The sequence below is a fragment of the Aspergillus piperis genome, assembly GCF_003184755.1.
Source record: "Aspergillus piperis CBS 112811 unplaced genomic scaffold BO85scaffold_8, whole genome shotgun sequence".
Classification (NCBI taxonomy): Eukaryota; Fungi; Ascomycota; class Eurotiomycetes; order Eurotiales; family Aspergillaceae; genus Aspergillus; species Aspergillus piperis.
Window position 1 is genome coordinate 1304350 of NW_020291598.1, and position 25949 is coordinate 1330298.

General features: G+C 49.9%; 14 protein-coding genes across 14 annotated transcripts; 7 read left to right on the forward strand and 7 right to left on the reverse strand.

Moving 5' to 3' along the window:
- Positions 1–148: 148 nt before the first annotated feature.
- On the forward strand, positions 149–530 carry BO85DRAFT_296353 (uncharacterized protein). Its single transcript, XM_025655309.1, has one exon. It carries the CDS (start codon positions 268–270, stop codon positions 481–483), a length of 216 nt encoding a protein of 71 aa, XP_025516069.1. The 5' UTR covers positions 149–267; the 3' UTR covers positions 484–530.
- Positions 531–754: 224 nt separating this feature from the next.
- On the reverse strand, positions 755–1179 carry BO85DRAFT_296356 (uncharacterized protein). The gene has a single exon (XM_025655310.1). It carries the CDS (start codon positions 1058–1060, stop codon positions 830–832), a length of 231 nt encoding a protein of 76 aa, XP_025516070.1. The 5' UTR covers positions 1061–1179; the 3' UTR covers positions 755–829.
- Positions 1180–3799, reverse strand: BO85DRAFT_296364 (guanine nucleotide exchange factor SEC2). Its single transcript, XM_025655311.1, has 3 exons — positions 3505–3799; positions 2794–3436; positions 1180–2733 (listed from the first exon to the last, which is right to left on the reverse strand). Exons 1-3 carry the CDS (start codon positions 3510–3512, stop codon positions 1300–1302), a joined length of 2085 nt encoding a protein of 694 aa, XP_025516071.1. The 5' UTR covers positions 3513–3799; the 3' UTR covers positions 1180–1299.
- Positions 3800–5499: 1700 nt separating this feature from the next.
- BO85DRAFT_487956 (DNA-binding protein) lies at positions 5500–6191 on the forward strand (the record flags this gene model as incomplete). Its single annotated transcript, XM_025663492.1, has 4 exons — positions 5500–5523; positions 5646–5731; positions 5801–5811; positions 5911–6191. The coding sequence occupies 4 exons, from the start codon at positions 5500–5502 to the stop codon at positions 6189–6191; spliced, it is 402 nt and encodes a 133-aa protein (XP_025516072.1).
- Positions 6192–6346: 155 nt separating this feature from the next.
- On the reverse strand, positions 6347–7473 carry coq4 (ubiquinone biosynthesis protein COQ4). Its single transcript, XM_025657011.1, has 2 exons — positions 7208–7473; positions 6347–7150 (listed from the first exon to the last, which is right to left on the reverse strand). Exons 1-2 carry the CDS (start codon positions 7428–7430, stop codon positions 6501–6503), a joined length of 873 nt encoding a protein of 290 aa, XP_025516073.1. The 5' UTR covers positions 7431–7473; the 3' UTR covers positions 6347–6500.
- A 137-nt stretch (positions 7474–7610) lies between these two features.
- BO85DRAFT_449255 (uncharacterized protein) lies at positions 7611–9580 on the forward strand. The gene is made up of 6 exons (XM_025660124.1): positions 7611–7966; positions 8035–8601; positions 8672–8726; positions 8797–8859; positions 8930–9041; positions 9104–9580. The coding sequence occupies exons 1-6, from the start codon at positions 7826–7828 to the stop codon at positions 9414–9416; spliced, it is 1251 nt and encodes a 416-aa protein (XP_025516074.1). The 5' UTR covers positions 7611–7825; the 3' UTR covers positions 9417–9580.
- On the reverse strand, positions 9371–11014 carry BO85DRAFT_420723 (ketopantoate reductase family protein). The gene has a single exon (XM_025657902.1). The coding sequence runs from the start codon at positions 10743–10745 to the stop codon at positions 9528–9530; it is 1218 nt and encodes a 405-aa protein (XP_025516075.1). The 5' UTR covers positions 10746–11014; the 3' UTR covers positions 9371–9527.
- A 163-nt stretch (positions 11015–11177) lies between these two features.
- BO85DRAFT_487960 (Sas10/Utp3/C1D family protein) lies at positions 11178–11949 on the forward strand (the record flags this gene model as incomplete). Its single annotated transcript, XM_025663493.1, has 3 exons — positions 11178–11358; positions 11407–11573; positions 11623–11949. 3 exons carry the CDS (start codon positions 11178–11180, stop codon positions 11947–11949), a joined length of 675 nt encoding a protein of 224 aa, XP_025516076.1.
- An 806-nt stretch (positions 11950–12755) lies between these two features.
- On the forward strand, positions 12756–13739 carry BO85DRAFT_477771 (uncharacterized protein; the record flags this gene model as incomplete). Its single annotated transcript, XM_025662851.1, has 2 exons — positions 12756–13006; positions 13089–13739. 2 exons carry the CDS (start codon positions 12756–12758, stop codon positions 13489–13491), a joined length of 654 nt encoding a protein of 217 aa, XP_025516077.1. The 3' UTR covers positions 13492–13739.
- Positions 13740–13907: 168 nt separating this feature from the next.
- BO85DRAFT_459323 (UBX domain protein) lies at positions 13908–15530 on the reverse strand (the record flags this gene model as incomplete). Its single annotated transcript, XM_025661644.1, has 5 exons — positions 13908–13946; positions 13998–15099; positions 15146–15264; positions 15316–15371; positions 15452–15530. 5 exons carry the CDS (start codon positions 15528–15530, stop codon positions 13908–13910), a joined length of 1395 nt encoding a protein of 464 aa, XP_025516078.1.
- Positions 15531–15690: 160 nt separating this feature from the next.
- BO85DRAFT_449260 (cytochrome oxidase assembly protein SHY1) lies at positions 15691–17076 on the forward strand. The gene is made up of 4 exons (XM_025660125.1): positions 15691–16033; positions 16095–16619; positions 16695–16800; positions 16862–17076. Exons 1-4 carry the CDS (start codon positions 15754–15756, stop codon positions 16959–16961), a joined length of 1011 nt encoding a protein of 336 aa, XP_025516079.1. The 5' UTR covers positions 15691–15753; the 3' UTR covers positions 16962–17076.
- On the reverse strand, positions 16532–18691 carry BO85DRAFT_397103 (uncharacterized protein). The gene is made up of 4 exons (XM_025657012.1): positions 18491–18691; positions 17780–18438; positions 17176–17730; positions 16532–17126 (listed from the first exon to the last, which is right to left on the reverse strand). Exons 1-4 carry the CDS (start codon positions 18581–18583, stop codon positions 17027–17029), a joined length of 1407 nt encoding a protein of 468 aa, XP_025516080.1. The 5' UTR covers positions 18584–18691; the 3' UTR covers positions 16532–17026.
- Positions 18692–18851: 160 nt separating this feature from the next.
- BO85DRAFT_420735 (uncharacterized protein) lies at positions 18852–20163 on the forward strand. Its single transcript, XM_025657903.1, has 5 exons — positions 18852–19326; positions 19376–19556; positions 19612–19710; positions 19757–19809; positions 19860–20163. Exons 1-5 carry the CDS (start codon positions 18939–18941, stop codon positions 20039–20041), a joined length of 903 nt encoding a protein of 300 aa, XP_025516081.1. The 5' UTR covers positions 18852–18938; the 3' UTR covers positions 20042–20163.
- Positions 20164–21017: 854 nt separating this feature from the next.
- On the reverse strand, positions 21018–22143 carry BO85DRAFT_459327 (uncharacterized protein; the record flags this gene model as incomplete). The annotated part of the gene is made up of 2 exons (XM_025661645.1): positions 21018–21050; positions 21151–22143. 2 exons carry the CDS (start codon positions 22141–22143, stop codon positions 21018–21020), a joined length of 1026 nt encoding a protein of 341 aa, XP_025516082.1.
- Positions 22144–25949: the final 3806 nt, after the last annotated feature.

Here is a 25949-nt window from a genome sequence, read left to right on the forward strand (position 1 = left end):
CGGAGGAAGAGGCCCGTCGCAAGAAGATGGCTGTCGAAGGTGCCGTGCCTGGTTCGGGTCCTGTGCCGCCGCCTGTTGTCGGACCTGCTGGCGCATCGCCGATTCCATAGAGTATGAAACTCGAAGTGCAAATCTGTCGCATTCATGAACGGCAGGCTATGACGAGGAAATAGACCAAATGCGTATTTTCCGTTATTATTATTATTATTATTATTTATTTATTTTTTTTTTTTTTTATTTTTATTTTTTTTTTTTTTTGACTCTTTCATGATGTGTCTATTTGGGCCCTTTCCGTTTTTTCACTCTTCATATTTACACTCTTACCTGGCATACTGGGAATTAGGATCTATCGTTATATTGTCTACTCTGGCGTTTTTGCAGTCGATGATGGAGTATGTATACGTGGTTGATAGGTCTTCTTTGAGGCGAGACGTGTGTCGTCTACACTTCAGTTGTAAAATCTTGATAACATTTCATGTTTGATCTGGGTTCTATGTCTGTAGAAGGAAATTAACGGGCATGGTATAGTAGTTGCTCCGCTTGTTACACGCGTAGTAAGTAGACCGTTTACGTTAAATTACGATACCGAAGAACTCGAGAACATCATAAATTTTTGCTCTACCTACAGTTGCTAGGTGCAAAGCCACTACCTTGCATTCCTGCATCATCCGCTCCATAAGCCCTGATATCTCTGCCACCATGTATATCGCGTAAAAAGAATCAATCGCAATTGGATGCACCGGGGGAATAGCAACAGAAAGAAATGTATGCTGCAAAAACTTGAAAGTGCCGGGTGGACACTATTCCATGTGACAAAGAAACGCAAAATTCATTGAAATGCGAGGTCATAGTTCATCCAGGAGTACCTTCGCGCATCGAGGACGTTCGCATCCCGATAGCGTTGAGCAAACAAATGGTGCAGGAGGTACAAACGCGAAAGGGTAAAGAAACTTGGGAGAAAACCAAATACACAAGAAATGAAAAGAAACCCAATAGAAAGAAAAATATGTATACAAAGGAGAAACAAGAAAAAACAAGGTATTAATAATACATAGCCCATGCTGCTCTTGACTGATAATATGTCTCGGATGCAAAGGACAGGATCGGTGAGGAATTAAGCAAGCAGGCATGGTTGAACTATACCGGTATATGAGAATAGATGAAGTTTGAAAAAGGGTGGGTCCGCGCAAATGCTGGTCGGAACACGAAATCAAACCCCAAGTAGAGTGCAAGACAACGGAGGGACGTCCGCGTTGTCGAAACGATGAGAATCGTGGGGTCAAATCGGCATTGATCATATCAGTTATCACCATTCTTTGTGGTGTCGTGGTTGTTCGGCGTCTCCTCAACTTCAGTTGAGAGCTTGACGCTATCGGCTTCATCATGCGTATTTTCAGGGACGATAACCTGCATATCAGGTTGCTCGTTCATATCATCAACGAGGTCTGTCTTCAATACGGGTGCGTTGGCATCCGTGGGAGAGACCGCCGCGCTGCTGGCTGTAGATTCTGACTCGGAGGGAGCAGACACAAACGGATCGTCTCCCACAGAACCCTCGTCATGGTTGTGCTCTTCAATGTCGTCTAGGTTCTTTGTTTCAGTAGCGACATCCTCAGGGACAGTAGAGATGATTGACCGCTGGCACTCATCACGACCATCTGCAACAGGCGCCTCAACGCAATCAGTAGGTGTAGGGATATTTCCTTGGAAGCCATTGGCGTGAGCAAACAAAGGGATAATTCCACCCCCGATGCGTGACCAGAACATTCTCTCCCTTAGTCGGATAGTTTCATCCCATGCATCCTTCTCCTCTTCCGCATCACCAATGCGAACATGGCCGTCAAGGATGAGACGGAGGTATCCAGTGAACTCGCAGCTGGAACGGACTCTCTCTAAACACAGTACACACAGAGGGTATCGTTGAGCGGTCTCGCTATCGGACGTCCGAAATCGATGGGTCCTCTCGTTGGTGGGACCGTTTCTGCGCTCGCCACACATTGAACAAGGAAACTCATATTTCTTTGCTGAAGGCGGCATGGGTTCAACCAGGAGAGTTCCATCGCAGATCCCACTTAATACTGAGCGCCGCGTTAGCCATGAGATCCCGGGCGCAGCATCAAGCCGGAGGGTCGGTTCGATGTCTTCCGAAAGCACGCGCTTGTAGAAGCGGGTCTCCTTGAGAGGAATGTGGGAAGTCACGGGCTGTGGGGAAGACACGCTGCCATTGGGAGAATGTGTTTGAGATTTGGCGGGAGATGACGACGCTGAACCGAACCCACTAGCCAGACTCATGACATTCAAGCCAGCGTAAGACCCACTTGTGGCCCGACTTGCAGGCTTGGAAGCTCGAGATGTCGTGAAGAGTTCCCGAAAGTCCTCATAAGCTTGGATATCCGTTCGACAGACCGGCTTGATCAAATGTGGGAAACTAGTGGACGGCCCTGGAGTGAGCTCTTCCAATGTGGGAATTTCCTCTGGTATGTCGGGAATCTCAGAATTCTTGCTGACATGCAAAGGATGCCGCGGCATAGTTGGTGATGACGGAGCTGTCGAGATGATTGTGCGAGTCTCGCTATCATCCTTGGCGAGGTTGAGTCCATGCAAAACAGATTTTAGCTCGGCCAATTGTTCTTGATGTGATGCAAGCAGTGCTTCGGTGTCTTTCACTTGAGAGCGTAGCTGCTCGTTTTTCTTCTCTACAGCCTCACGCTCAAGCTTGGCCGCGGCGACCATCTGTTCAAAAGGTAACAAGTCAGTTGGTCGACCCGACATACAATCGCATATGGAGCTTACCTTGTTGGCTTCTTCAAAAAGCGCGGCAGTTAATGTCTCTAGTTCTTGTTCAATGCCCTTCTTCTCCTTTTCCACAAGGGCGCGCTGAGCCTTCTCTTCAGCCAAAGCAGCTTGCAAGCGCAACATCTCATAATCCACGTCGGACTTCTTGATCAAAACTTCCTGATCAATGTCTTGCCGATACTTTTCATTTTCCAACTCCAGGGCTCGGATCTTGGCTTGTGCCTGCTCCAATTCCTGACGAGTGGCGACTAGGTTGTCATCGAGTGTCGTCTGATTGTTGATCGCCTGGACCAACTTGACGCTCAAAGCTGCGACCTCATTGCTCAAGTCGGGATGATGCGACTGTGTTGACTCTGACGTCTCCGAGTCTTCCGAGTGGCTCGCAAGTCTGGGATCCTTCAAGGTGCTAAAGCTAGTTTCCTGGAAGTTGCCAACACTGGACGAGCGGACGCCCGGTGTCGGCTTCGCAGTGACGGTTCCAGACAGGTCATTGGTAGACCTGGCTTTCGTGACGGTCTTGTCGGGGGAGAGAGAGTTGTTCTCGGAGGAATTCGACCGTTTGTGGCTGGTGGGACGTGGCAGCATGGTAGACGGGGATAGGAAATTGTGGCGAGAGTAATAAGTGTGGAAAGCAATAAAACTGTCACCGAAATTAGCAAACAAACACAGCATCGGTCAACTGCTTTGGAGGGACATGAATATACATACTCGGCCATGATGATCGGGAGATGTCGACACGGCAAATGCAGCAGAACAGGGTATCACAGCAGAAAGAGGCGCGTATCACAACCACGTATATAACGGACCGGCAACGCTTCGCATCTGCAAATCCTGGCAGAGACAAGGGCTGGTTGAGGATGTATGCATGGAAGGATTAAAGCAGGGGGGAAAGCAGTAACGTGACGTCCCCGCCAGCGCGCAGACTGGAGAGGAATCAGCCAGTCGGAGAACGAAGCATTGAGTCGCAGAAAGGAGCGAGATGCAATTCGATAGAGAGCGAAAGTCGCTGAAAGAGGGGTATGAAGGAGAGGCGGCGATAAGTAGGGAAGGATAGACCGGAAGGATGACGATTAACTGGAGGCGAGAGCCGGGTTGAGCGAGATAAAGGAAGGGAAAGAGACGTCTTAGCGGGTAATCAGTGGACGTAACCCCTCTTTCGTCAAGGCAGATGATGGGAGTTAGTGGGAAGATTAGTGTAAGCTAATTAAATTAGTTTAAAAAAGAATTATAGATAGAAAAAGATGGTCAGCGACCCGGGGGGGAAGAACAAATGAGGAGAATTAAGAAGAGGTCAAGGACGACCAGAGAGTAGCAGCAGAGACAAGAACAAGAACAAGAAGAGCACAAGCACGACTGCAGGCAAGGCCGGAGTTGGTACGGCAAGTGGATTCAGGTCGCAACAGGCAGTCAGTAACAGTAACAGAGTATCATTTCCACTGTACGTCTGACTCGGTATCGCCGCCCTGTTTGCCGTATTTACGGTTCCGATACCGGCTCCACTCGGCAGTGAGCCAATCATCAACTCGGAGGCAAACAACAGGCGCTTAGAACTTACCGTATCTGGAAGGTCGATCGCCTCCCGGCGCGTCTCCGGTGGTGGACAATCACAAGGGCCGGCGTGAAGCTTGGGACTGGCTGCCATTCCATCCTTTGGTTCATTCCTCGGTGTGGATGAAGGGAAAAAGGGCGGGGAAGAAGAAACTAACTACTACTACGTACTACAATCAAGTCTGACGGACTGTTCAAGTGTAACACGCCATTGCTAGATTACGTATGATATGATACTCTCTGTATGGATGGTGGAATCATTTTTTCCCATCACTCGCGCCACGTTCTCATCCGGCTTAATGGTTCCCACTAGGTACGATCTCGATACGGAACCCGATCTCGCAAGGGCCTCCGGAGACGGTGACTAGAGCCTCTTGGGAAATTTAAGAGAGCTCGTTCCAATTCATAAGCTTTCTCTCGACCTGCAAAAACTCTTCACACGCTTTTCAATAGTTTGGGCGCAAAGATCCATCCGATGCGGTTGGGTGCGACATTAGGGCGTTCTAATTTGGGGATAATCAGCCAATCTTTCTCCCAAAATCAGCCGGATCTTCGGCGGTGGATGGTTTCTTTTGGCTTAAAAAGGCAGCTCTTCCTTGGCACACCTGATGACGACACTTGCAGTCACTTGCGATCTTCCACTCTCCACCACAACGACACTCAACTTACTTTCTCCTGGAAGTTTATATTCGGGTTTGTTGGCATTGCAGCCTCGGTCTGCAGGTTTGTCTCTCAACAAGTCATCTGCCTATATTTTTGTAGAATGAAGGATAACAATTGTGTTTGAACATATTATGCATGTAATTGTGCTCTGCTGTATGTGTGTGTGTGTGTAATCTGTAATGAATTGGCCCAAGTGCCCAGCCACCCCAGTTCCAAACTAGTCTAGTACTAATCTGCGGACTATTGATTGCCGGATCGGGCCAGGATGCCCGACGGCCTCATGGCGCCCCACTTCATGTGCCTGAGTGCCTGAGGCGCACAGGCATTCAAGCAAGGTGGGGTTGGAAAGTTCTCCAAAGATGGAATGCGTCGAATCATCGGCATCGGCCTGCAATTCATTCTGTCCGAGTTTCATCCCGTCACTTTTTACCCCGCATCACTCTTAGAATCCTCCTGGTCTTTGAATCTTGCATACACAGCACATCAAAAATCATGGCCGACGCAGAGCTTGAAGAGGTCAGTATGAAATCTTTCCACCTACATTTAACTTTCCCCGTCTTCATGGGCGTCCATGCTCGATGAATACCCGGATCCGCGCCTTCAACACTCTTCGTATCAAATGCTTAAATCTGGTATAGATCAGACGGGCCCGTCTTGCCCAGCTTCAGCAACAGGGTGGCGCACGTGGTGGCCCTTCGGACGGCAACCAGGAGGAACAGAGAAGGTATGATTCCCAGACCTCGTTTTTGCTTCTTCATTTGTAAATCTTGACTGACTTGTCGCTCCACCCTAGGCAAGCTGAAGGTATGCGCAAACTCATAACCCACTAGAATAGAACACGCCGGAGGAATCTCTCTGCCTACATCACACTCTCGAACAAATTGCTTATTCTTATACGAATAGCCGACCGCCGCGCCACTATTCTGAACCAGATCCTCGAGCCCGAAGCCGCCGATCGTTTGGGTCGCATCCGCCTTGTCAAGGAATCCCGCGCTGCTGACGTCGAGTCCCGTCTCATCATGCTCGCCCAGTCCGGCCAATTGCGCCAGAAGGTTACCGAGGAGCAGCTCAAGCAGTTGTTGAACGCCATGGCCGAGAACCAGCGCAAGGATGAGGAGGAGCACAAGATTGTGATCAACCGGCGCGGCGGCTGGGATGATGATGACGACCTGTTGGATCTGTGAGATGTGTTTTTAGCGAAGGGTGTTCAGTTTGTGCTGAATGCTTGCCATGTTCAATGATACCTCCAGCTCTCGGATTTCCACCTTCACGACCAGAGCAGCTTGCAGCTGAATTTCTGCTACGACAAAAGTACAGTTTTTCCAACTTGATAGTCCGTCAACAGTTCCTCCACCGAGGACCTAATGATACTTGGCCGAGTAATCATTCAGGAAGTGGCCATTCCTCATATAATGGTACAGAAATATAGCTTCCTCAACAGGAAGCAAGGAATATAATACATCTTATAATAAGCATACTGATCCCATCTGAAGCTATTGCCCCCTCTGCTCCATCAACTCCTTCTCCCTCTTCTTCTGCATTCGAATCATCCGCCTAATCTCCCTCATATCCGGCGGCCTCTCAATGCCCAACTCCGCCCTCAACTCCCCGACATCCTTCTCCAACACCTTCTCCCAATAAACATTAATCAACTCCTTACTCTGCAACCCACTCTTCAACGCCCACGGCAAATAAATCGAAAACAACCGTTCTCTTTCCGCAGGCTTCAACCTCACGGATGCAAACAAACTCAACCCAGTCATGGGAATCAACGTATTCAGGAACTCAAACGCCTTGAGTGCCAGCTCGCCCTCCACGAAAATCGGCAAACCCGTCACAGCATGGTAGAAGTCATGACACTCGCGGTACCGCTGCATGACGTACGCACATTCCTCATCGTCAATGTATTGCACATTGTCCCGGGTGTCCGGAGACACGCCTTCGCGGTCCAGCCAGGTGGCGTACGTCCGGCCGACGGTGTTCTCAGGGAGGGAGCGGAGGTATGGCAGTTTGAGGGTCTCGGAGGTGATGCGCGGACGGTCGCGGAGGATTTGTCGGCCTGTTGGATCGGAGAGCATGGCGTCGCGGAGCCGGTAGATGAAGTAGGGTGTTGCGGTGGCTTCGCCGCAGGCGGCAATTAGGTCTTTTGTGATATGTTAGTTACAAAATTGCATACTAGGATTGACTGAAGTATATGTACCAGCTCTTCGGGGGTTAAGAAGAGAACCCACAGCTGACCCAATGGCCAGAGCGCCGCGCTCTACAAAATTCAATGGCACATGGCCGGGATAGTTAGGCGGAGGACGGTTGAAGCCGGAGATAGGCCGTGAGTGGGCGCGGAGCGATAGCGGTGCTGCGCAGGAGAGGATATTGTTTAGCTCGCGCGCGTGTTGGACGGCGCTGCGCGTCCGGAGGACTGTCATCGTGTGTCGAGTGAAGGGTAACACGTCGCAATGGACATGATCCTTGGGCCGGATGGATGTAGATGAGGGTGTGGTACGATGGGATGCTTTCGGAGCCGGATGGCGCTAGTGGTGGGTGTGCGGTGCCGTAGGACTGATAAAGATCGATAAGATAATCTTTTTCTTTATCGGCGGTTTTTGGCGCATCTGATCGTCTCTGCTTGGATTGCCATTGAGGGATACAGAGGCATTGATATCGCTGAATGTACATTGCTTAGGGAATAATTACGCAGGTTCAAACAGGGGAGCTTTGTTTGTCTTCCACCCTCCCATAAATACTTGTCACACCTCTCGTTATCCTTCAACCCCCTCCACACCAACAACTTACCCCTCAATTGTCTAAACCGACTGTCAACATGAAGCCCACCTGGTGGCCCGGCGAGAAGCACGAAGACTTCACAGAATGGGCTAAAACACAAGGAATCGTCATCAATGGGGTCAGTCCAGCGCGATTCCCCGGCCGCGGTCTCGGTATGATCGCAACGCGAAAGATAGAAGTACATCCCCCCATACTTATATCCCCTCAAACTCATATACACCAACTAACATTCACATGATATAACAGAAAGATTCCATCCTCGTCAAAGTCCCCCACTCCGCAATGCTCACGCCCTCCAAACTCCCATCCACGTTCACCTCGCGCTTCCCATCAGATACACCAACCCACACCCTCTACGCCGCATACCTCACCAACGCCAGTCCCTCCCACCTCACACCATGGCGCAACACCTGGCCCACAATGGAGGACTTTACCTCTAGCATGCCGATCCTCTGGTCTTCATCTTCCCCCCTCTCACCCAGCAGCAACAGCAACACCAGCAAAATCCAGGACCTCCTCCCACCCTCCATCTCCAACACCTGGAGCACCATAACCCCCGGGAAACGGAAACACAAGTACGACACACGGCATCAGAACCTCCTCAAAGCACAAGAAACCCGTCTCCGCAAAGCATGGGATATCGTTGTCCGGGTATTCCCCAAGACAGATAAAGAGCTGTTCACGTACCATTGGGTGATTGTGAACACGCGAAGCTTCTTTTATCTTCTGCCGGGGGCGGAGATGCCGGAGGATAGGAATGATGCGATGGCGTTGGTGCCGTTTGCGGATTATTTTAATCATTCGGATGTGGCGGTATATACCTTCCCTTTCTATCTGTGTAGGTTGGATGAGATGGCTAACGTGAGATATTGTGGATGGATAGTGTAATGTCAAGTTCGACGGGGCGGAGTATGTCTTTCGTGCGGCGAAGGAGTACAGTACGTTCTTTACCTCTTTTTCATTACTATTATGGTGACAAAGACAGCGATATGCTGACAAGATATACAGATGAAGGCGAGGAAATCTACATGAGCTACGGGCCTCATTCGAACGATTTCCTGTTCACAGAATGTAAGCCCGCATCCCCTACAATTCCACCACAACAAAATCCCCACCCCATCCTAACCACCACTCTATCAAGACGGCTTCTACCTCGACACCAACGCCTCCGAAACCCTCTATCTTGATGAGATAATCCTGCAGGACCTGAATGCCTCAAAACAAGAAGAACTCGAGTTCCACCAGTACTACGGGTACGCCTCCCATTCACTTATCTATCACCACACACCACTGACGAAGCCATAATTAAACACAGAAACTACCAACTCACCTCCGAGGGCGTCTGCTACCGAACAGAAATCGCCGCCGGTTTAACCTACATGCCACTACGACTTTGGCAGGACTATGTGCTCGGATACTCGACCGACGGGGTGGATGAGAAGATGTCTGCGGCTGTGATTCGGGGCTGGATTGGTGTGTATATCAAGGAAGCGGATGTGGCGATTGCGCGGTTAGAGGATTTGTATATTGCCCAGACGGAGGATCAAGGTGTGGTTAGGATGCTGTTGAAGAGGTGGAGGCAGATTCGGGGGCTTTGTGAGGAGGCGATTGATCGGGTGTCTTCATGATATGATATCATTTCTATCTGGGGAATGGATGTGTATAGAATAAGGAAGGGGTATATTAACTAGTAGTATCAATCGGTTCAAATATAAGTACAGACATCCGTTCTGGAAAGACTACAGAATGTCAATCGGAATGGCGCTGGCATCTCTTTGCTTCGACGTGTGCTGCTTGCCCAGAACCAGGTGCTTCATCATGTAGTTTACCACGCACTTGATGCCGAGTTCTTCGCCTCTGCGCACAATGTAGCCGTTTAGGTATCCGATCTCGGTCGTCTTGCCGGCTCGTACATCCTGCAGCATGGAGCTGTGATTCTTTGCTGTCTTGCTGGCAAGCTGAGTAACCATCCAGCGCAGTCGTTCCGGGGAGAATCGGCTCTCGATACCAGGGATGCCCTGTAGTTCGGGAAGGGCGCAGATCACGCTCGAAATCTCATGAAGGAGCAATCGCGTCACGCGTGTGAGACTGTAGTTGTAGAGAAGCTCGCCATTCTCGCAGTTCATCAACGCCGTCAACGGATTGATGACAGCGTTCATCGCCAGCTTCTCAAGTTGGTAGAGCATGAGAGCGGACGGAGTCTCCGCGACAGCAACCAGTGGAGGAGTGAGGGTCATGGTCCGCAGGAGGTACTTGGTGCTTGCGGCCCAGTCATCCTCGTTTTCGCTGATCGGAGACGTCGAGTTCGAGGGCAAAGCCGGTCCCAGGATGGTCGTGCCGATGCCCGTATGGGCGACTTGGAATGGTTCCTTTCTGCGGGCCAGCCCGTGCGAGACAATGCCTTGCATGTAGTTCGGGCGTTTGCGGGGATCAGGGAAGACCTTCTCATTAAGCTCATCAATGACGCCCATGCCGTTCTGAAGTAGTAGGACCGTAGAGTCGGGTGTCAAACGATGCTTGACAGACTCTAAGGCCATAGCCGTCACCGGCGCCTTGACACTGACGACCAAGCATTCAATGCGCTCCTCGTCTTGGACAGACCCGGCTAGGGAGCCTTCAACATCGCCGTCATCGGCCCGAGCCATGGCTTCCCCGGTCTTGCCGTTTTTATCCCAGTATGGGAATGCATGCCATGCTTTGCCATTCAGGACGTTGACGTCGAAGCCCGTCTTGATATCGTCCAATCCATTTGAGTTAATTGCTAAGCTCTGTTTTCTCCCCAGCCATGACTTGTACAGATTGGGGTTATGCAAGAGTAGAGTGACAGGCGGAGGTGACGGACGACTTGCAAGAGAGTGGGCAACAAATGTGCCTACATTCCCAAGGCCTAGGATATGTATGCGTCCAGACAGTCTGCGCTTTCCACTATCTTTTGACGCTTCTTCGGCATTCTGCATCCAGGTAGACACGAATCGACCATATGATTTGGGATGCGAACTACGCCTTGAGACAAGACATAATTCGCAGACTGTCGTCCGCCGAAGCGGACTGCGCCCCAGTATGTACGACACTTTGACGGCTGGAGAGTAAATACAGTGAGTCCGAGTTCACGCGCCGTACAAACTGAGAGGTGATGGTAATATAATCACCGTCTCATTATAAGATGAAGCAAATGACAATTGCCCCAAGGACTCACAGTCCTAACAACGATATGCAAACTGACAGGAAGATATAGATCGAGAGTGAAGTCGGCATCGCATGAGGGAGAAGGCGGACAAATAGCTCTTCACCGCCTTAGAGACCGCCCGGAGATAAAAAATCGACATTATCCGCTTCTTTTCAATCCAACATCATCGATTCCTCCCCAGATATTCGTACACATAATCAAAATGGAGGCAGCAGACCTACTTCCGCTGCTTGAGCAGCTGGATGACAACATCGATGATCTTGAAGAGGCTCTGAAGCCCATTCTGGACAGCTCCGTGGTGGAGACGTCGAAGAAGCTTCCAGTGATGGATAAAGCGAAATTCCACGTCTTGGTGACTTACGCGCTGGAGTCTCTTATTTTCTGTACGTCACCATTGCAGCTGGGGCGAGCTTGATTGCTAATTTCTACAGCGTATCTGCGTCTTCACGGCGTCAATGCTAAGGAACACTCCGTGTTTAGAGAATTAACTAGAGTCAAGCAATACTTTGCGAAGATCACCGCGCTCGAAGCGGAGCCGGAAAAGCGTACTCTAACTCTTGACAAGCAGGCTGCCAGTCGCTTTATCAAACATGGTCTTGTGAGTTACTCCTACACGGCACATTTGAGGGTCGAGGCTAATTGAGTAGGCTGGAAATGACAAGATCGACCTGGCGCGCAAGGAGCAGGAGGCAAAGGAGAGAGCACGCGCTCAGCTAAAGGCATCGATACTGGCTAAAAAAGCAGGTGCTACGTCTCAGCAGTCATCGCAGAATGCGACAAGCAACTCCGAGAGTGAATCCGAGTCCGAGGAGCTTGTGAAGCCCGCACCTAAGCCGTCGGGCAAGAGCTCTGATGATAAGAAGAAGCGCAAGGACAAGCAGAAGAGGAGGGTCAGCAAGGAAGAGCACAATGAGAACAAGAAGGAGCGGAGAAAGAAGAAGGATGAATTGCGCAAGACGAAGAAGTTGAAATGAGGAGGTAGCGATTTATGTCGATCTGCCGGCTGGACCGGTTGAGGGGCTGTCTGTTACTGGGATTGCAGCACTTTAACGACGAGTGACGCGCAACATCTCAGCAACATATATTGTCTACAGGCTGCTGCCACGAAGCTACTAAAAGTACACATGGAACGATGATACCCACCGCATAGAGGACAGCCTCAATGAATCTGTTGAAAGACGAGTACAGTGAGGAAGCGGGTGCATGCCATGGTCACAGTAGACCTGGTGTAGGAACCGACAAAATTTATTCCATGGACTACTATACGATTCGAGTCATTTAGTTAAAGCAGTGGCAAGTGACTGACAGAGAGGATGCTCATGCTCAGCCCTGTGGATCATGGCGATGCAGTGAGTCACTGCCGGAGTTAAGCAGAACATGTGCGGATAGCTTCAGATCCACTGTTCTGTGAGACTCAACGTTGTCTCCACTAAGTAGCGAATATCATATCCACTAGCAATAAAACAAATCCAAATGATAATAATATATCCCTCAATTTCTATTCTAAACCCATCCATCCTCGGCATTAAAGCAACGATCAACCGTAAGCGCCGGGACCGGCAGCTGACCTAACGTCCGAAGCAACCAATCAGGAACGGGAGAATAACCAGGGCGATCGGAGTTTTCGAACTTTCTCCGCCCGACTTTCGAGCTTCTTCTTTTCCGACTATAAAACAACTCTCTCCACCCGCTTCCCAACACTTTAACCCACATACAACATCCAGACCTACACCTTCTCCCTTAACTACCACCCTCACAACCACCAAAAACAACACACAAAATGCCTCGTCAACGCCGTGGTGCCGCCCCTACTCCCGCGCGCAGCGCTCCCACCCGTCCTACCGCTGCTCCCGCCAGACCTGCTGCCGCCCCTTCTTACGGCCAGCAACAGCCTCACTCCACTGCTGCTCACCCCCAGCAGCAGCACCACGCTCCCCCTCCGGCTGCTGCCCCCGCTGCCACTCCCGCCGCTGCTCCCGTCCAGCAAAGCCAGGGCCCCGGTCTTTTCGGCCAGATGGCCTCGACTGCTGCGTACGTTGCCACACATACCTCAATACCTTTCCCCCAAACCCCCTTATATAAATGAACCAAACTAACATATGATGAAATATAGTGGTGTCGCCGTCGGCTCCTCCATCGGCCACGCCATCGGCGGAATGTTCTTCGGCGGTGGTGGCGGCTCCAGTGCTCCCGCTGAGGCTCCCCAGCAGGCTGCGCCGGCTCCCGCTCAGCCCATGGACAACGGTCTCTGGGCTGGAAACGCTACCAACAGCTCTTGGGAGGCGCCGGCTTGTGCCACGGATGCGCAGAACTTCCGCAAGTGCATGGATGAGAACAAGGGTGATTTGACGATCTGTGGGTGGTACTTGGATCAGCTGGTACGTTTCCCCGGGGTTGGTGTTGGTGATTGTGAGTGGTTGTTGGGGGAATATGCTAATGGGTATTGTGTTTATAGAAGGCTTGCCAGGCTGCTGCTAAGCCGTACTAAATGGAGACTGAGTATCGAAGGTGATTGATGATGGAGGATGAGATGAATGAATTTTTTTTATGGATGGATGGGCAATATATGGCATAGTGGTGGATTAGCCCGTTATTTCTCTCTTATTTTATTTTCTATTATCTATTACCCCCTTGTATAACATATACCACTTGAGAAGCTTACTACCCTTTTTTTTCAATGGGTTGGCTATGCCTGTGATGGGCATGCATGGACAGGAACTATAAATATAGATAAAAAAGGATCATTCCACTCTTCATGTGTTTCTGTTTCCATTCATTTGGTTATGGTACTTAGATTTGTAGATGATAAATGATAATATAGGCTTTATATCATTCTCATAGAGGTACATACATGCTTCGCTGCAAGCAAAGGAAGTGGGAGTTTGATACATACATAGCATGGATTCCAGTATTTGCACTACAATACGGCTTCCTATCGTCTGTCTCCATCATTTCGAGGCTGAAAGTTCAACTATACACAACCGTTAGCATATGAACACCCATCTTTAACAACAGTACTCACCTGATTCCCATTATAAAACTGCCGATCATCCCCCTCATTCTGCGCATCCCTCAACGTCCGAATAATTGGTCCTCTGGATGCATTCACCCGTCTGCGCCCCGCATCATTCGATCCCGAAGACGCCGTGCTAGCAGTTGGCGCAGCCTCACTGCCTGACGCCTGCGTCGTTCCATACCCAAAGAACGATCCCACAAGCCCCGTCGCAGTACCGACCGCCGACGACACCAGTCCGTAGGCAGACGACACCGCTCGGACAGGCAGACTCGCACCCGCGCCGGAATATGCCTCCGTGTAGGACTGGATCGGAACCATCACCAGGTTCGCGGAGCTGCCGAGACCCAGCTCGGCTAGGGTTTGCTCCTCGTCGGCTATGGTGAGGGTGCGATTCGGCAGAGGCGTCAGGATGTGTTTGAGGTTGTATGGGCTGCGCTCTTCCATTTGACTGTCGAGCCAGGGACGGACGTCGTTGCGGATAGTCTGGGTGGGGGTGAAGCTAGAGCGCACGGAGCTGCCGTCGAAGAGACGCACTTGGAGACGGTATTGCTTCGGAGGGGAGGGTGGGCGCCGTTCAGCGGGTTGGGTGGCGGGCTCTTTGGGCGTGACGGAGGAGGATGGCTTCTCTTTGGGGGTGGGCTTGGGTTTAGGCTTGCTCTCTTGTGTGACTGGTCGGGGAGGCGGCTTAGGTGCTGGTTCTTGCTTCTTCTGTTGTTGGAGTTTCTTGGTCGGGGACGGACGTTGTTGCTCGGCTCGCGCATCGTCTACTCGTCTCTTTCCTTCACGAACAGCTGCATCGCGGGGTTGCTCTGGCTCAGTTGTGGAGGGCTGGGGTGCAGGCTGAGATGGAGCTGGTGTAGGAGCTGACTCTGCAGCAGGCGCTGGTGCCGATACAGGCGCAGAAGACACAGGTTCCGGCGCAGGAGGAGACACAGTCGCAGGAGCATCAGAAGCCACCGGCGCAGACGTCGTCTCACCCCCAGCAGCACCCGCATTTCCTACATTCTGCTGAACTGGCGCGCGACTCTCATCCAGCTTCACAAGTAGGCGATCGCGAAAGTCCTCCTTGGAAATGTCCGGCACGAGGTAATCGCACATCATACCATTCCTGCGACGGTCAACAACTTCCCTAATCTAAGTAGCATAACACATACTTTATCACGACGACGGTAGGAAACTTGACGATGGGACAAAAAGAGGCCAGAAAGCCCGCTTCCTGACTACCTTTGGTGAAGCGCAAGAGGACAGCTCTCGATTGGAGTAGTTGCGATAACTGCGCATCGTTAGCAGATGCAGAAACATATGTATATGATATGTTGCATACCTCCTCGTCAAACGTAAAGTAGCTCTCCTCCCATTCTGTGCTCGTCTGCTCATCATCTATGTAGCCGGTGTCAGTACTGCGGAGTATCGCCGAGCTCCAGCATCCCTCTATTCAATGACTGTAGAAAATAACGAACCTCTAACGAAGCAAACGACAGCCTTGCTCTCAGCGACCGCCGCAGCGATACCCTCCTGTAAGCTCCCAGAGTAGAACATCTTGCGTCTTGCTTTCCGAGTATGTGAAATAGACAAGTGACAATGAAGCTAGTGGTTACGGAGCTACCGACTGACACCCGCAATCGATAAGCCGACAATCCGCATCGGCGGAAAAGACCCCGTCCCGACCCGCTCTCTCTTCATTCTTCCACTGGCACTTTCAATCCCCAACTGCCTCCAACCCAATCAATCACATCAGAAACCACACACAACAGCGCGCAACATGCGCTCCCTCCTCTCCGTTCTCTCTCGGACGGGCACAAGAACCACACCCCTACGCCCCGCATCCTCAATTCTGCGCACCGCCCTCAACAGAACAGGAACAGCAGCAGGACCGGACTCCCTCTGCACGCGCTGCCTCCGCCGAACCAACAACACCACCCAGCTTCGCTTCTACAACAACAACCAATTCAACGACGACCAGCGCTGGCTCTCCGTCGTCGACGCCCCCTCGCAAGTCGTCCGCACAGGCCGGAAGCATGGTCCGGGACTAATCATTCTCGGTGCGCCATACCCATCCCACCAACCACAACCACAAACCAAACTAACATACATACAATGCAGCACTAATCCCCATAATTTCCTTCGCCCTCGGAACATGGCAAATCCAACGTCTAGAGTGGAAGACCAACCTAATTGCCAAATTCGAAGACCGACTAATCAAGCCCCCGCTGCCTCTACCCCCGCGGATCGACCCGTCCGCGATCTCCGAGTTCGATTACCGTCGTGTCGTCGCGACGGGCACACTCCGACATGATCAGGAGATGTTGGTGGGTCCGCGCATGCGAGAGGGCCAGGATGGGTTCTTTGTGGTGACGCCGCTGGAGCGCGAGGGTGGGAGTACCGTGTTGGTGAATCGGGGGTGGATTAGTCGGAAGATGAAGGAGCAGAGGGATAGATTGAGGCAAGGGGAGGGGAGGGCATTGCCGGAGGGTAAGGTCGTGGTGGAGGGATTGTTAAGGGAACCGTGGAAGAAGAATATGTTTACACCGGATAATGTGCCAGCTGAGGGGAAGTTTTATTTCCCTGATATTGAACAGATGGCGGAGTTGACGGGGAGTCAGCCTGTTTGGATTGAGGAGACTATGGGTATGTTGTTCCTCCTTCTTTTATTTCATTGGTTTGGGTATTGGATGATGAAGCTAATCTATGATGCTGGATCAGTCCCCGATATGGTCGAGGCGATGGATCGCGAGGCCAAGGGTATCCCTATTGGCCGTGCTGCTGAAGTCAACCTCAAGAACAACCACAGCCAGTATATCTTTACTTGGTATGTTGCATTTCCCCTTTCCTCCCCGGACGAGGTATAGAACCCTGGCTGACGGCTGCAGGTACGGCTTGTCGCTGGCAACCTCCATCATGCTGTGGATGATCATCCGCAAGCGTCCCAACGAGGCTACTCGGCGTGTGCGCCATAACCGCAACTGGTAGTGGCTCGTGTCCCCGCATGCTGGACGGCGTTTGGACTTGTATCTATAGGAATGTATACTGTATCATCATGGTGGCATTGCCAATCTCATATCTTGCAACAGCTCCTTGGGCAGATGCTTTTGCGCCAGCGAGAAGATCGTGGTCGACTGGTTAACGTGCCGTTGCCTACTGAATTAGTATCCCTGTAGAAGATTGGCAGGACGACTGAACTTACCGCCGCATCAAGGTTGCCACATCGCTCTCGTCGATAGTCTTGCGCCCCGCGTGCTTGGAATACGCAGCCAGATCCTCACTTGCTTGCTCGAAGTACCACGATGAAGCCTGCTCAATCGCAGCCAGCGTCTCCTTGCTGATCTTGGCTTTTGACCCGTTCCGCGCCCGCGCAAACCGGGTGGCCAGCTTCTTCACAACTCCGACGGGAAGGTTGGGCACGGGAATGCCATGTCGGGAGAGCTTCTTCTGTTTCGCGCCGGAGACGTAGCGGTCCTCGTCCCGCAGCCCCCCTCCGGCAATACCTGGACTCTGGCTCTCACTTAGTGCCACCGGAGCGGGCGGCGGCGATTGCAGCTCCATGCCGAAGTCGCCAGCAGCGATGGACACGCTGTCGGCATCATCAGACCCTGCCCCAGTGTCCATTGGCATGTCCATCGAGAGCTCGAACCCTTCGTCGTCATGGATGGGCTCCTCTTGGTCCAATTCTGCGCCAGGAGCAGGCGGCGACGGGAAATTAAACTCGAAGTTGAACCGTCCAAGATCTTCCGTTTCACCTCTGTATGTTCGTTAGCAGCTGGATCTCCCGAACTGTGCATAGAACTCACCCTCCCTCAAAGTCCCCTTGCGTAAGAACCGTATCTTCACCTCCATCATCACCATGTACAATCCCCGTATCGTCCCCATCTTCACTCTCACTCTCTAACCCAGTCGCCGCCCCAATCTCACTCATCCGCGGGCCACCCACACTCATCATCGACAATCTATTCCGATCATGCTCACTCATAGCCCGTCGAGGATACTCGACCGTAATATCTTCCTCCTCAAACGCCAACGACAGCCGGGGTGGGTGCATCTCCGGCTCCTCATCTACCTCCTCCACCTCATCGAGCGGCAGCGACAAACGAGGGCGCTCAATTTCGGGCTCATTATCCAAGTCTTCGATTTCATCTCTCTCCGGTTCTGGCTCTGGCGAAGACTCTACTTGCTCCTGCGGCGAAGATTGTATAGGCTGGGTGGTCGGGGCAAGGGCTTTCCCCAGGTTGCGGAGGATATCGAATGTCGTCTCGCGCTGGATCCGCCCGCTTCGTCTACGATCGCGTCCGGGCGTGTTCGCGGCGCGTCGTTGCAGCGCCTGCACTCGATACGGCGTGGACGGCGCGCCGGCGCCCCTGTTTCGCGGGGTGTATCGGTTCGCGGAGGGGGTGGTGGATGCGAATCGGCTGGGAGTGAGGGGGTATTTTGTGTGAGCGGGGAGACGTTGCAACTGGATCTGGTTAGTAGGTACAAGATGATATAATACAAAGAAAGCAGCTTACCCCTGTGAGTGTGGTGTCTCCTACTGGAGTCAATGCTTCCGAGCCATCAGACACTCGGGGTGACCGGCGACGCGGCTTGGGTGTGGTCGCCATTGGCTAGCGGGCATGCGAACTTATCGCATCAAATAAACTATAGTGTAGCAGTTATCGACGCTCAGTAATAATGCCAGCTGTTCATGATAATAGAAGCCAAAATCGGCGATAGATGAAGAGGGGTTGTATGGCTGTAGTGATAACTGGAGCGCGTCTCGGAGAAGAGCAGCAGCGGACAGAAGGGAAGGCGGTCAACCAATCCCAGTTAGACCCACTGATTGGTGCTGCTTCTTATCGATAAGGAGAGAAAAAGTTGCACAGCCAGCGACATCATACGCTTGTCACGGCTAATCCTGTGCCATTGACGAATACGACTCGGCTGTATCTCTAAAACACTGTCCAGCGATCGCAAATTATGTCTGACGGAACTCCCAAGCCGTCCGCCCTCGCCGCCAAGGTGGACAAGAAGCGCAAGCGCCAGGCCGAAGACTCCAAGCCGAACGACGCAAAGCCGACTGGCAGCACCAGCGAAGGCCCGAACAAGAAGCATAAGGGCGGCAAGAACTTCAATGACCGGAAAGGCAAGGGCAAGGGCAAGGGAAAGAAGGACGACAAGGGCAAGTCGGGTGAGAAGCCCGCTAAGAAGGAGCCTGCCGATACCAAGGTGACGGAGACAAAGGGTGGCATCGATGAAGCGATTGGAAAGATGGACGGCCGGCTGTTGGCCGATCACTTCCTACAGAAGGCCAAACGCCATAACAAGGAGCTGAGTGCGGTTGAACTTAATGATCTGTCTGTGCCGGGTAAGTTGGGTTTTGCTGGTAGTGGAGATTGGAATACTGATGGGGATAGATTCCGCGTTCCTGGATACGTCGTCGTTCGAACAAACCCGATCTCTGGAGCAGCTTCCTGCGTTCCTGAAGGCGTTCAGCCCGAACAAGGGGGCTGACCTTGCGAAGGCATCGGAGGAGAAGGGTACCCCGCACACTCTGGTTATTTCTGGTGCTGCGCTCAGAGCTGCCGACGTTGTTCGGTAAGTCATGGAGACTGATAGTGAGAAATGATATGCGGTGCTAACATTTCTGAAGTGCTCTCCGTTCGTTCCAGACTAAAGAGGCTATTGTCGGAAAGTTGTTCGCCAAGCACATTAAGCTGGAGGAGGCCAAGCAGTTCCTGGAGCGGGCACGGTATGTATTACTTCAATGATTTATGACCATCGCTAATGATGAATAGCACGGGCATTGGAGCCGGTACCCCTGCTCGTATCTCGGACCTTATTGAAGCAGGTATGTTGCAGCCGAACTATGAATATCTGAAGCAGGTCTAATCGTTACAGGCTCCCTGAAACTGGGTGAACTCGAGCGCATCGTCATTGACGGATCCTACGTGGATCAGAAGCAACGAGGCATCTTCGACATGAAGGAAACGCACCTCCCGTTGTTGCAGCTTCTCACACGGCCAGAGTTCCGGGAGCGGTATGGCGCAGCAGAGAAGAAGGTTAAGATCTTGGTCTTTTAGGGGTGGAGTAATATAATATGGCGTTACAAACGGGCTGGCATCGTTTATTTGCTCATGTATAAACCTGGGAGTTGTTCATAGAAGACAAAAGTGATATACACTGATGATTTTTGATGCAAAAGACTATGAGACCTAACAACCTTCAAGGTCAAAATAAAGTAATATAATAGGCTGGAGTCCCGGGGATTTTTGATGGAGAATAATCAGTAAAAGATTATGATGACAAAGGATGATGAGGGTACTTTATATAAATCAAAGACAGCAGTTAAGCCATAGAAAGAAGGACTGCGTGTAGTAGGGCTGTTATTACCGTGATCCAAACGGTATTATACTTCAGGAAAGAGCTGGCATCCATTATCAACAGAGAGAACTAGATCTTTATCTTAGCATCAAGACTCGCAGGCACTCCGCTACATTGAATTAGTTCTAGGCAGGGAACTAATTTGGTTTCTTTATGCCTGTCTATCATTAGTACCCCCAGTTGAGCCCAACATGGCCCGCAGCAATCTTATATTGTTGTTCTAAGGTATGATTAATGCGTCGTCAATAAAACCAACCCATCATGTCAATATTCTTATATTCTGTAGGTAGGTAACTCAACCCTGAAGCCTCTTATTGCTTGTAGGAGTCATTGCCGTATTAAGTTACCTGTACCACTATCAGACGGGATATTGAGGCAGAAGGTGTGTGTCGGTGGCCTCCGAATGTCTTGAGTTTGTCGTTACTGCTTCATTCACACTATTTAGTTATCTTCAGATTCATATAATTACTATAAAAGAACAGGAGCGGATCCTTCTGAATAAGTTATATTACTATTCATTAGCTTTCTTATGACGGTGGTATATAATTTCGCTCCAACATGACTATTCCTAACACATATACCATACATTATATGAGCATATTAGTCTCCCAATATGCTCATCTCACCTCCAGAACCAGTAGACCTACTAAAGATACACTCCACCTTCACCAAACCTCAGTTTCCCGAGTATATCACCGATATTTGGGCCTTCATATGTATAGTTGTAAGACCGGATCAGAAAGTCACCACTAGACATTCCCACCATCCCTTTGTCGAGGGTGAACGAGTTCAACCTGGGCATATAGACTTTCATGGGCGAAAGCAAGGCCTCCCAGCTCTCTAGACTATTGCTCCAACAGTGGAAGAAGCCCACTGAGACCAGGTACTGGCCGTTGACTCTCAAAAATCCGAGAACGTTCTCTGAATAGACTGCAGCAGAATGAAACTCTAGATGTTTGAGTCGAGGGAAGGGACCGGCCTTGCTGAGATGTAACAGGACACTCCCATTCTGTCTAGGGCATTCGAAAGATTCGTGGATGAGGCGCTCCAGACACGGCGCCTTTTTAAGGATCTGACAGACAGCAGATCCTACAGAGTCATAACAGGCTCCGGCGTAGAAGTCGACGATTTTCAAGGTGTGAAGGTTTGTCCAGCTGCGGATCATGTTGTGAGGCTCTATAATTTGAGGGAAGAATGGGTCTGTACCCCAGCGAATGTGACATTTATCTTCTGACGGGACGAAGAAGGTAAGCTGCTCCGGATTAATGTCAGCTTCGGCAAGCATTTTGAGCAAGATGTTGATATATTCGCTCTCGGCCTGTAACTGGACTAATGATACGTCTAGGTGGATCTCAAAGCTGCGACAATTTGTGAAGGAGTACTTGAGGTCGTTGATTAGGGTATGGATCTCTGGTAACTTCGAGCAAAGTTGCATGAAATGGCTGTCGGCGTTGAATTGTTCACCAAGGCAGCTACCACGCCATGGATAGGCGACTCGCATGGTTCGTGGGATTTGGCAGAGGTCAGGGTTTGAGGCAATCGTGTGGTTATACTGAATGTTCTCGCGAGATAAGTTCGTGTATAGCCTCGGTAGACGCGGCAGCATGAGTCTGAAAAAGAGGGGGAATATTCTCCTCTCCACCTCTTTGAAGATCAGCTGAAGAGTTAGCAATTCTTTCTTCGTAAGATAGATGATCACTTCCCACCAGAGCTCGGGCAGGAGCTTTTCAACTGGGGCCTCTCCTTTTGCGTAAACAAAAGGTCCAGAATGCTCTCGTGCTGGCTGGAAACAGAAATCCATGATTTAGTGTCACAAATGGCACGGTATACTGGTGGAGAGGGTTTGAGTTGTATGTACGTCGACGCTGGTGCAGATGTGGCAGTAATGATAGTAGAAAAACACGAGAGCAGGCCATTTATTGTATTTATGCTCTGAAGGAAAGTTGTCGAAGAGGTTGTTAAGGATGTTGTGGCGTGCAGGTGAAAGCTTCTGGACGGGAATTACCTGGTCTTGTTACAGTGAATGATGCATCAGACACTGCTAGAGGTTAAATGCAGACATTTCTTTCTTGAAATACATAGAATGGGAAACATCCAGTCATCTCTTTGTGAGAACACATGCATACTATTAAGCAATCCAGCCTGTTAGGGCTTTGTTCTTATAACCAGCCGTGGACATGAATGTACTTGAAGCAAACTAAGATTCGTTCAATGTCTTTCAGTATTAACATTGACAGAATATCTGGGAGGCCTTTGATACAAAGAGTGGTTCAACATGCCAGCGAAGATTGACCTGCCGGGTTCGACAAAGACAATCCCGGCAATCACCTTATCCTAAGTACAAACAGAACAAGTACAGCACAAGGAGACATCCATCTACTCCTGGTATGGGAAGGCGGAATTATAATCCTTTTCGATTTTCTGAAATGCAGATTGATAGAACGTGGCGGTGTAAAACAAAGTTTAAGACGCAGAAACGTTAGAACCGGCAAAGTTAAGATATTAGAGGTAAGATGCCATGATTGGAGATACAGACACCAAAAGAACTCATGATCTCAGTTGCAAGTGATCTTATTAATTGTTGAGACAGTTTCAACCGACTCGTCCGTATCCCATCTAAATTGTTCGATACTCACTATTTGAAGTATAAGTTCATATTAGTAAATTCATAGGCAATATTTTTCTTAGCTGAACATACCCTTATGTTATTTCCAAGGTATAGACCATCCCAACAGTAACTATCTGTATAGAATACCCCAAATCGTGGCAGCCCCTCAACCTGCTTGTCTGAGGGCGGAATCGAGCATGGCTAGATTGTTAGTTTATACCCGTTATAGATGTGGTATGGTACTTACTCATATCTGCATGAAGTGAGGGAGATCCGCGTCTATAGAGAGGTGAAAGACGGTGAAAAGATCAGCTGGCTTCTCGCGGACCTTGTACACCATGCGTAGGCGTATAATGCTATGGACAATCATGTCGGTATTACGAGCAATAGCAAACTCGGAGTCGCTAATACATCAGTAACTGTGTATTTCCTGATTCTACTCGCCTCTTATCTTCATAACCCATTAAACTATGGCTAATGATAGCCACACTATGTTAATAAACGCAGTACTTGCAACTGCTACCATGTGGTAGGCAACGCGCATACATATCAAGTCCAATTCATGACCATTTTGCCATTCAAAGAACCTCAAAGGGCAGAAACCGCCTGAAGTTCATAGATGAAGAAGAAAAAGGTCGATTGGAGTACAACACTGGAATTTGTTAGCTTTCCAGTTTAAGAGTCCTCATTGTCCGAGGTCTCCGAGCTTTCTATGTCGAGATATCTTGATGTCTAGCTTCATTATAATAGGGTTAAAGGACTCTATCCTGACAAAGTCCAAAGCGTCATTATGGCGGACCTTATGCCACACAGCAGTAGCAAGAACGAAGTCGATTAGACACCCTGATATTGATGTCTGTGGCATCCTCCTGAATCAATGTTGACAACCATTGTGTCCATTGTCTGAGGTCTGGGGCACTGAGTCCTTCTACTGCCTGTGAGTCAGAGTGACCTCAATGTAATAGCGGATGAAATCAGGCCTGAATAGGTTATCGTTAGCCAGGATCTCAGTTCCTAACAGCTGCTTCCAACGCGTAGGGTAGTAGGACTGCTCCGTGAATAATCTTTGAATATAATCCTGCTGCTGCGTTACCAGCGTTTACCATAACCCTTGCCGGCCCATGTGTTTCATATAGAAAGCTAAGTTCGGAGACACTTGCCGCTTCATTGACATAGTATTTGATCATGGCATTCGCAATCCAGTTCTGCGGCTGCTTCTATAGTGGTTAGCACTAGTTTAGTCAATTCGATGCTTTTGTAGACCCTCTAAGAAAAAGTAACTTTCAGCAAAGCACTAATAAACCCTAGCCAACTGGACCCGAGGATTGATCTCTTGTGGAACGCATTAGAGCGTTCGGTGTTCGCCGACATTCTTTCTTCATCAGCAGTGAGTAAGAGATTCAGAGACATCACGGAGCAGAACGACCATGGGTAGCTGCCGTCATGAAATGATGGAAACTCACAGTACAGATACAGTATAGGCAAGGCAACCCCTCCATATGATCTTTTAGTCTAGAAGCCATTCAGGGGCATAGCCAACCCAATGGGATGTACGATGACAGCGTCATACCTATAAACGCCCTCCAGAGCGACCAAACCGGCATCTTATAGGGCGTCTCATATTTTAGGACACAGTATATAAGGGCCTTCAACAATAAAATAAGCACATACGACCACAGGGTGTGGAAAACAGGGCTTCCCGTCCGCTCAGCCGTACTTAAGCCACACGCCGGGAGGTTAGTAGTTGGGTGGGTGACCACCAGCGAATCCCTTCTGTTGTATGTTTTTATACTTTTTACAGTCTTTTTTTGCCTCGTCAAAGTTCATCGCCAATACCGCCCTAATCGGGATAGATACGGACGTAAATCAAGCGCGGAATGTGGTTCACATGCTGACGCGCAAGTCGAATTCCTAAAATTGAGTCTGCATATTGTTCGATATCCGTATATTCTTGCATCATATTAAACTTAGATAATATCAATATCTATCAACGACATAACAGTATGTTATCACAGGACCCAGTACAGTACCACACAGATACACTAAATCTTATAAGATAGAGAACTTACTCTTGAGTGTTCTAGCTGGACCCGAGTGGGCCCCCAAAATACGTGGACCACGTGAGAAAGTATATGGTGATGGTTTGAAATATGGCCATGTTCACGGGCCATCAGTTCAGTCGGGCTCAAACAATCGCAGTAATGTCTGCAACTCTTCAGGCACAGGTAGCCTATTATGACACATAATATGATACCATGCGAAGAGATGTTTGTTCTCGAACTAGAGACGGCTATAGTCCGTATGCATGTCGCGATCCTAAGTAATATCACGGACGAACGTGCCACGGTATACTCCAAATGTATACCAAGGGCATATCTCTCTGCTCTGTATCTTATTCAAAGACACATATGTCAGTCCTTAAGTTTGCAGAACCTGGGTCCAGCCACATAGTACAATAATTGTTCATCATAATAAGAACCCGAGTCGACACATGCTCCAAATCCATATATGCCTGGCTGATAATACCAAAGATATAAAGCCATACCTGCATTGATGAAAGCCTCTATTGTCATATATCTACAACGAATAGGACCTCAGTCCCCAAGCCATCGCATATGGCGTCTGTACCATCGTGCCATGAGCAGAACGAGGTAGGTACATAGAACAACCTAACGCCACGAAGCCTGCACCTCTTGCTATCAGATGCTTTGGACAATAGTTGTCCACTTCTTCTTCTTCTTTTCTTGGGTCAATTCTGGTGCATCCTGTATTTGTTGCGTGTCTTGGTAGGCATTTGCTTAATGGTCCATATGTGGTACATCCGCACGATTATACCATGGTCTGGTAGAAGCACCTTCATTGGGTAAGAAATCTTTCAGTGATAGGTCTTTGATTTAGTTACATAGTTTTTGAGAGTATAACTTGTGAAAGTTTCAATTGTGCTGCTTATTGGACTATGGTATACTCGATTCCACAAGATATTGCAGTATAAAGTGTAC